General features: G+C 39.5%; 1 protein-coding gene across 1 annotated transcript; it reads left to right on the top strand.

Annotated features, from left to right (window-relative positions):
• Positions 1 to 5,804: 5,804 nt before the first annotated feature.
• LOC148575189 (uncharacterized) lies at positions 5,805 to 6,440 on the top strand. The gene has a single exon (XM_088506095.1). The coding sequence runs from the start codon at positions 5,805 to 5,807 to the stop codon at positions 6,438 to 6,440; it is 636 nt and encodes a 211-aa protein (XP_088362221.1).
• Positions 6,441 to 8,969: the final 2,529 nt, after the last annotated feature.

Genomic DNA, 8,969 nt, shown 5'->3' with positions numbered 1-8,969 from the left:
TAATATTTTATCTTCCTCTTATAATTTTAATATATACACTTCTTTGGAATTTGAATTGAATTAATTCTGATATTTTTTATATTATACAAAAAAGTACCTAAATTATTTTTGAATATTAATATAACATATGTATTTTTTTACAATAAAAAATATAATATATCTCATCATAATTATCTGTAAAAAAGATCTTTTTCATAATTATAAACAATGAAAAAACAATTAACAATAATATAAGTACAGATAAATAAACAATAGCAAAAATTTAAAACATAGCTAAAATGCAATCCATGAGCCACATTGAAGTCAAAAATCAAAAGTCACCATTAACTGAAACTTAATCCTAATATCAGACTCCACTCTCTCCCTCAACTATCACTCAGCGTCGGATCTCTTTCGACTCTCCTCTTCACCGTCAGTCAGCCCTCCACATTCTCTGTCCTTGCCTCTCGCCTTTTCCCTCCCTCACAGTGGCTGCGGCTGTTGTTGATTGCTCATTGCTCCAGAATTGCGCTTCGAAGCTGTGGCCAACCTCCTCCAACACCTCGCAACCAGTGACGGACCCAGAAAATTTTAGAAGTGGGGGCAAAAATATATATACTAAAATAAATTTTGTTAAATATTATTAATTATATGAAGATATAAAAATTAAAAAGAATTAGTGAACACTTTCTTTCTTAATATACTATTTATTATATATAATTTATAAAAAAATAACTTTTTATTTCTAAAACTTGAACTTAAAATATTTTAATTAAATTATAGATAATTTGTTATCCTAACTAATTTTTTATACACATTTAATAATAAAAGACTGAATCAATTGGTACATTAGCGCCTAACAATACACTAGTATTTATAATTTGAAATTAGAATTATATATAAATACTAAAAAAATTAAATCTGTATATGAAAAGTATGTTTATATAAAATAATAGAAACTTAATTTATATTTTTTTCTTTCTTTCTTTTTAAAATAATTAAATTTGTTATATATTTTTTAATTTAATTTTGATATAATGTTAGATAAAAAATTTTATGCATCTGTTTAATTATGTATTGTAATTAAAATATTTTTTTATTACTATTTCTAAAAATAAAAAATCTATTTTAAATTATTAAATTTAATCAATTCATTTTAAAATTTTATATGCAACATAGGTACATATAATAGAACAAAAGTAAAAAGAAAAAAAATAAGTAATAAGGATGAATAAATTGAGAATAAAATAAAATTTATAAAGTCATGAAGAAAATAAAATATTAGATTAATACCTAAAGTATAATTGTTTGAATTAAAATTTTCAATTGAAAATATCCAAAAGAGAAACAATGAAATTGGAAAATATATACATAGAGTCATGGAGAGCTATATAAAAAACATGGAGAATTTGAAATTTATCTTTTGATGAAGAGAGGATGACCACTAGACAAGAAATAGAAAAAAAAAGTTGAAAATATAAAAATAGGAGGAGGGTTTAATGGAATAAAAGAGTGACCACACAAGAACTAAATTTGATTAGGTTAAATAATAGTCAAAATGATAGAAAAATAAAAAAAAAAAGCTTAAAACTTTGGCCAATTGAATTTAATTTATTTGTAGTGGGGTCATTTAAAATTTGAAGTGGGTTCACATTATGTATAACTATTTTTTTAAAAAAAATTGAAAATACAGTAGGGACAAGTGCCCCCTCACTGTTGTGCCTAGGTCCGTGCCTGCTTGCAACTGTGGTCGTCCTCCGAGGTGCAAGCAGCGTAGTCAACAGTCACATTGCTCCACATCTTTCACTGCGCTCTTTGAATCTCTGTACGTCAAAATTTCTCATTATTTTATTCTATTTTTTGTTTGGATCTTATTATTTGTTCTTGGTTCTATTAATAAGATCTTCCATTATAATTTACTTAATTATTCTAGTACACTCTGTTTTTCAGTAAGAGAGAAAATATTGGGTTTCTTCTCCAATGTTGATAAGAAGATTAGCAATATCATATACCTGAATGGCAATGCATGCAGATAGGATTATCCTAACAGGTAAAATACTGAATATTTGTTGATCTTTACTATACATGTCTATAAGAAAATCAACCTGCAGGACAATGAATTAGTGTAAGACCCGGTTAATTAACGGCTAATTAACCCATAAATGAGAATTTATTCTAGAAAGTCAAAAATGTTATTTTTATGGCTTAATATGATAGAGGAGACTGAGACGAGAATTTCGGTACCAATTTTATAGAAAACGGACCAAGATTGGACCGAACGGGCCAAACCGGTCCAACTGGACCCAAAGTGGGCCCTTGGCCCAACTAAACTAAACCAAAACCCTAGTTTTCAGAACTCTCTCTCCTCACTTAGCACTCAAACACGCTGAAATTGGTATGGAGGGGGGAAGAACACTCTCTCAAGTTCTCTCCCTTGGTTGATCTTCAAACCACCATAACTTTTGATCTAGAGCTCCGATTGCCGCACTGTTTGCGGCCACGCGTTCACCGCGGAGAGCTCTACAAAACCCATACAATCAATCTTGAGGTAAGCCACGTTTTGCTCTTCGAAATTCCAGCCCTTGTTTTCGAGTTTCATGGGTGAAATGTTGAGATTTTTGGTTCTTTGATGTTATAGGACCCAACTCTCTTGAAGGAGAAGGTTAATCTTGTCTCCTTGGATCTTGGGTGTGGTAAGATTCTCAACCCTAGTATAATTTGTTGTTCTATGATGTTTGTGTATTGAGATGTTGTGTATGGATATGATGATTGTGGCTTAGGTTGTGTATATGTGAATATTGGAGCTTGATTGGTGATTTTGGAAAGCTTGGGAGAGGGTTTTGTATGATAAAATCTGTCTTGGAGATGTTGATACCTTGAGAGCTTGTGGACAAGTGGTTTGAAAGTGCTCCGGTTGAGCTTGGGAAATCGGCTAAGATATGATTTCGGTTTCACGTATCTAATATGTAATGTGATAGGAAATACTTAGGCTAGAGGCCCTAAGATAGGCATTGAATTATTGATGTTGTTGAATGGTTGAGATATATGATGTGATCATATATGTGATTATGAATATTGATGCCTTGATTGTGTGATATATGAGAAATGCATGTTGTGATATATGCGTGATGGATGATTGAGGTTGAATTGATGGGTGGTACCATGTTGATGGTGAGTATGATGTTGATTATATGTAATGATGGTTGATTGGAAATGGTATTATTGGAAATTGGGATGAGAAAGGATGTATGACATGATGTTGTATTTGTCCTTTAGCCATGTGATTGAGAAGTGTTAAAATGGTTAGATGATGACTTTGGGAAATTGGGTAAAGTGTCAATGTGTGAGTTGAGGATGGCTTGATGTTGATTTTGGTACATTTTGATTGATTTCAAAAAGGGTTGAAATTGACATGTTTTGGTTGATTTTGAAAAGAGTTGAAAATGGCTTGTTTTGAAAATGGCACCTTGTGGATTTGTATGAAAATATGGTTTTTGGGGCATATTTTGACGAGACATAACTTGGACTACGGATCTCTGTTTTGTACCAAACTTGTTTAGAAATGAGATTGGATCCGGGATGTCCATGCCGTTCGAAGAACGGGCAAAAAACGATTTAAAACGAGAAAGTTATGTCCTTCGGAAGATTGGGGGTTGAATCTGTGAACTCTGCAGCTTTTAACTTAGAAAATTTTAGCAGAATGACCCCCCGCACGTAGGCGCACTTGGCGCGTACGCGCCGTTCTTCGAGAAAGCACCATCCACGCGTGCGCGTGGTGTGCGCGAGCGCGTCGATGCGCTGCACCAAATGCCCAGCCATTTTCCAGGGAGTTGTGCCAGAGTTGTGCCAGTTATGTGCCTGTGGCGCAAGAGCACCCACGCGTACGCGTGGCTGACGTTTGCGCGTCGTTTGGCTATTTTTCAACCCGCGCGTCCGCGCGTATGACGCTTGCGCGCCGATGAGTTTTGTGGCCATCCACGCGTGCGCGTGGAGTGCGCGTACGCGTGGCCCTGTTTCCATCCTAAAGTTGATTTTTGAACTTTAAAAGCCAAATTTCATACTTCTAAGCCTCCGATCTCACCACTTATGTCTTAAATCATTATGATATGCCTAGCAATGAGAAGAGGAGCTAGGGGATGTGGTAACTTGCGAGTGAAGCAAGGGAAAAATGGATGATCATTGAGGATCAAAGATGATTATGTGAGATACGGTGGATGGCGGTGGAAGTGCTGGTTATGCCATGGGCCGAAAGGCCGTGATTGTTAATGAATTGGCTGGTTATGGATTTAACCGTGAGCCGGATGGCTGGATTATTGCCGTGTTACTGCGGAGCCATGATTATGGCTAAGTATAAATACATATATGCTGTTGAATGCATTGTGAATATTTGCACTTCCACTATCGGAGATGAGAGTTTTCCTGGGAGAAACCAGTGGCTAGCCACCACGTGCTCCAGGTTGAGACTCGAAGCTCTGTTAACCCTATGTCGTCAAGGTGGCCGGGCACTGTGAAAGCCCCGGATGAGCTCACCCCCATAAATATTCACCAGTGACGGTGATGGATATGGATCATGTTTATGATCAAGTTTATAATGAGTATAACTCGAGTTGGGGAGACACGACAGAGGGACAGTCCAACGGTTAGCTACCAGGACTTGTCGGGTTGGCTCTATAACCGACAGATGATATCATCAGCCACTAGGGACAGGCATTCATCATATGCATACTATGTGAATTGTTTGAGATTGCCTATTTGACTGCATATTACTTGCTATTTGTCTAAATGCCTTAATTGTTCTTATTTGTATATCTCTTGTCTGATATAACTGTGTTTGCTATATTATACTCCTGCTAGTGGTTGGGAGGTCTGAAGGAATTGGAAAGGGAAGTATTAGTTAGACTGAAGAATCTTTAGTCAGTTGCCACTTACGGTTTAGTTTGTTTATAAGCTTTGATATTATCTGGAGGAAGTTCTAGGATTGCCTTCGGCTTTCCTCTATTATTATGTATTATATATGTGGAAGCTGTTACCGTACTGGGGACCTCTGGTTCTCACCCATGCGGATTTTATGGTTTTCAGATGCAGGACGCGAGGCTCCTTGTTGAGGCATGCTGGAGACTTCTGGATTAGCGAAGATCCTTGTTTTCGGGACTCTGTTTTGGTTTATATATCTTGTTTAGATACTTTTATCTCCATAAAATAATACAACTGTGATGACTCCTCTTATAGGAGATTTTTGGAGAATAGGTTTCTGTATTTGTGTCCCTTTGGGTTTTCCTTGGGGTTTTCCTTATTTTATTATATGTATATATTGCTATGCTCGGACCGATTATCTTCGCAACCGAATTTTGAGTCTTGATATTCCTGTTTTTGACACTCTTTTGTATATATATAATCGCATGTTAGCTTATCCCTGTTCGTTACGTTATCGATCGAAGTGTTGCGTTTTCGAGTTACGGTTTTTGTTTACCCCTTTCTCTACAAGGCTCCTAGTTATGATCAATTATTCATACTACTATACGTACTAAATTTTTGTTTTAGAGGTCGTAATACCTTGCCATCTCTGAATTATGACTTAAGCATAAGACTCTGTATGGTAGGGTGTTACATTATGGTATCAGAGCAGTTCGTTCCTGTAGAGCCTGAGGAATGGACTGACTATGCTTCTGTGCATTCTCTGTATGTGTGTTATGTGCTATTAGTATATCTGCTTGATATAATTGGCATAAACGTTCATGAGCAAACATTTGGGACTTGAAGCACTAAACTTCCGATATTGAGACTGATCAACTTAATATCGATTGTTTGATGTGTATAGGAACCAGATGGCGCCTCGTGGACGCGGTAGAGGCCGTGGGAGAGGTCGTACTAACCCTCCGGGACCGAGCGCCAACCCAACTGACCCAGTAAACCTTATGAAGGCGTTGGAGAATATGGCTGCGGCTATGCAGGCCACTGCAGAGGCTTTTGGACAACAGATGAACAACCATGGCAACGACGGAAATGGAGCTCAGGGACCAATGGAGATCAGAACTTTCGCTGTGTTGGTGAACAAGTGTGGGGTTGCTGAAGAGTGTGTGAAGAAGGCAGCTGCTGAGAGAGGGAGTCACAAGGGATCATTCCCACAAAACCGAGGGAAGAGCTTTGCACCTAGAGGTCCGCCTTTCAAGCGGGGAGGCTCTTTCAGGAGGCCCAACAACAACAACTCCCAAGGTAAAAGGTTTGGGAAGCAACCACAGAGTGCTCAAGCTTGTGCTAGGTGTGGAAGTCACCATCCGGGGGTCCCGTGCATGGCCGGATGGGGTTTGTGCTATTGCTGTGGTAAGGCAGGACATAAGCTCCCAAGGTGTCCGGAGAAGCAGAAACAAGGTGCCGGGGAGGCGCAGCAGACTGGTCGGGTGTTCACCACCTCAGCTGTGGGTGTAGAGGGATCCGAGACACTCATTCGAGGTAACTGTTAAATGGCTGGTCAAACTTTAAATGCTTTATTTGATTCGGGGGCATCGCATTCATTCATTGCATTTGAGAAAGCCCATGAGTTAGGATTGAAGATCGTAACTTAGGTTATGACTTAAAAGTGTATAATGCTACCCATGAAGCCATGGTAACTAGGCTAGGATGCCCGAAAGTTTCGTTTAGGTTCAAGCAGCGTGATTTTGTCCATAATTTAATCTGCTTACCGATGATCGGTCTTGATCTTATCTTGGGATTGGACTGGTTATCTGAGAACCATGTCCTACTTGATTGTTCTACGAAGTCGGTGTACTTTATGCCGAGAGATACAGAAGGGCCGGTCGTGGTGAATAATTATTACTTGGATTCGATGATGGTGAACTGTTCTGGATTCGAATGTCAAGGTATCCTGTTGTTAACCGCTGGTGTTTCGGGTGATGATCAAAGGTTGGATCAGATTTCGGTAGTGTGTGAGTTTCCAGAAGTGTTTTTCGATGATATTGAGGAATTTCCACCTAACCGAGAGGTCGAGTTTGCTATTGAATTGGTGCCTGGGACGGGACCAATCTCAAGTGCTCCTTATAGGATGTCACCGTTAGAGATGGCCGAGCTAAAGTCTCAGTTAGAGGAATTGTTTGGTAAGAACTTTATCCGACCAAGTGTTTCCCCGTGGGGTGCTCCAGTGTTACTGTTAAAGAAGAAAGATGGAAGTATGCGACTCTGTGTGGATTACAGGCAGCTGAACAAGGTCACCATAAAGAATAAGTACCCATTGCCGAGGATTGATGATCTCATGGATCAGTTACAAGGAGCTGGGGTTTTCTCTAAGATCGATTTGCGATCCGGTTATCGCCAGATAAGGGTGAGGAGTGAGGATATCCCTAAGACCGCTTTCAGGACTCGTTATGGTCATTACGAGTACACTGTAATGTCCTTTGGGTTGACGAACGCTCCTGCAGTATTCATGGATTACATGAATAGAGTGTTCCGTCCGTTTTTAGATAAATTCGTTGTTGTCTTCATTGACGACATACTAATTTACTCCAAGACTGAAGAAGAGCATGCGGAACACTTGAGGACCGTGTTACAAATTCTAAAGGAGAAGAAACTCTATGCAAAACTGTCTAAGTGTGAGTTTTGGAAAGATGAGGTAAAGTTTTTGGGTCACGTGGTGAGTAAGAAAGGAATAGCCGTAGATCCAACCAAGGTAGAAGCTGTGATGGATTGGAGACAACCAACCACAGTTACCGAGATAAGGAGTTTTCTGGGTTTAGCTGGTTATTACCGAAGGTTCATCAAAGGCTTTTCGCAATTAGCCTTGTCGTTGACAAAGTTAACCCGCAAAGACACTCCGTTTGTTTGGACTCCTGAGTGCGAGGAGAGCTTTCAGGCATTGAAGAAAAAGTTGACCACTGCACCTGTGTTAGTGTTACCTGAGCCGAACGAGCTTTTTGAGGTGTACTGTGATGCCTCACTGAAGGGTCTAGGGTGCGTGCTGATGCAGCATCATAATGTGGTGGCGTATGCCTCACGACAGTTGAGACCTCACAAAGTTAGTTACCCTACGCACGATTTGGAACTCGCTGCGGTTGTGTTTTCCTTGAAGGTGTGGAGACATTATCTCTATGGGGTTAAGTTCCAAGTCTTCTCTGATCACAAGAGCTTGAAATATCTCTTTGATCAGAAAGAGCTTAATATGAGGCAAAGGAGGTAGATGGAATTATTGAAAGACTACGACTTTGAGTTGAATTACCATCCGGGAAAGGCAAATGTAGTGGCGAATGCGTTAAGTCGGAAGTCGTTATATGCGGCTTGGATGATGCTTCAAGAGGAGAAGTTGCTCAAGGGATTCGAGAGTCAAAAAATTGGTGTTCGAGAAGTATCTGGAACCTTGTGTTTGAGCCGATTAGAAATCTCGAGTGACTTTAAGTCCGAACTCCTAAAGGCTCATGAAAATGATGAAGCGTTATGGAAGGTGTTACCGGCCACCGAGCAAGGAAAACAGTGGAGAATGTCAGAAGAAAAAGATGGGTTATGGAGATTCAAGGGTAGGATCGTTGTGCCGGATGTTGGTACTTTGAGGCAAGATATCTTAAAGGAGGCACACAAAAGCGGATTCTCCATTCACCCGGGAAGTACTGAGATGTACCATGATTTGAAAGCGATATTTTGGTGGCCGGGTATGAAGAATGATGTGGCAGAATATGTTTCAAAGTTCTTAACTTGTCAAAAGGTAAAGATTGAACATCAAAGACCTTCCGGAATGTTGCAACCCTTAGAGGTTCCCCAATGGAAATGGGAAAGTATTGCAATGGACTTTGTGTCGGGATTGCCAAGAACTAGGACTGGTTTTGATGCTATCTGGGTGATTGTGGACCGACTGACGAAGTCAGCTCACTTTTTGCCCATTCGGATGACTTACACCCTTGAGGAGCTAGCTCGGTTATACATAAAGGAGATTGTGAGACTCCATGGTGTACCTGCTACTATAATCTATGATAGAGATCCTCGTTTCACTTCGAGGTTCTGGGGTGCAT

Source organism: Arachis ipaensis, chromosome B2, assembly GCF_059453495.1.
Source record: "Arachis ipaensis isolate K30076 ecotype BB chromosome B2, ASM5945349v1, whole genome shotgun sequence".
Taxonomy (NCBI): domain Eukaryota; kingdom Viridiplantae; phylum Streptophyta; class Magnoliopsida; order Fabales; family Fabaceae; genus Arachis; species Arachis ipaensis.
This window is presented reverse-complemented; position numbering and strand designations above follow the sequence as displayed.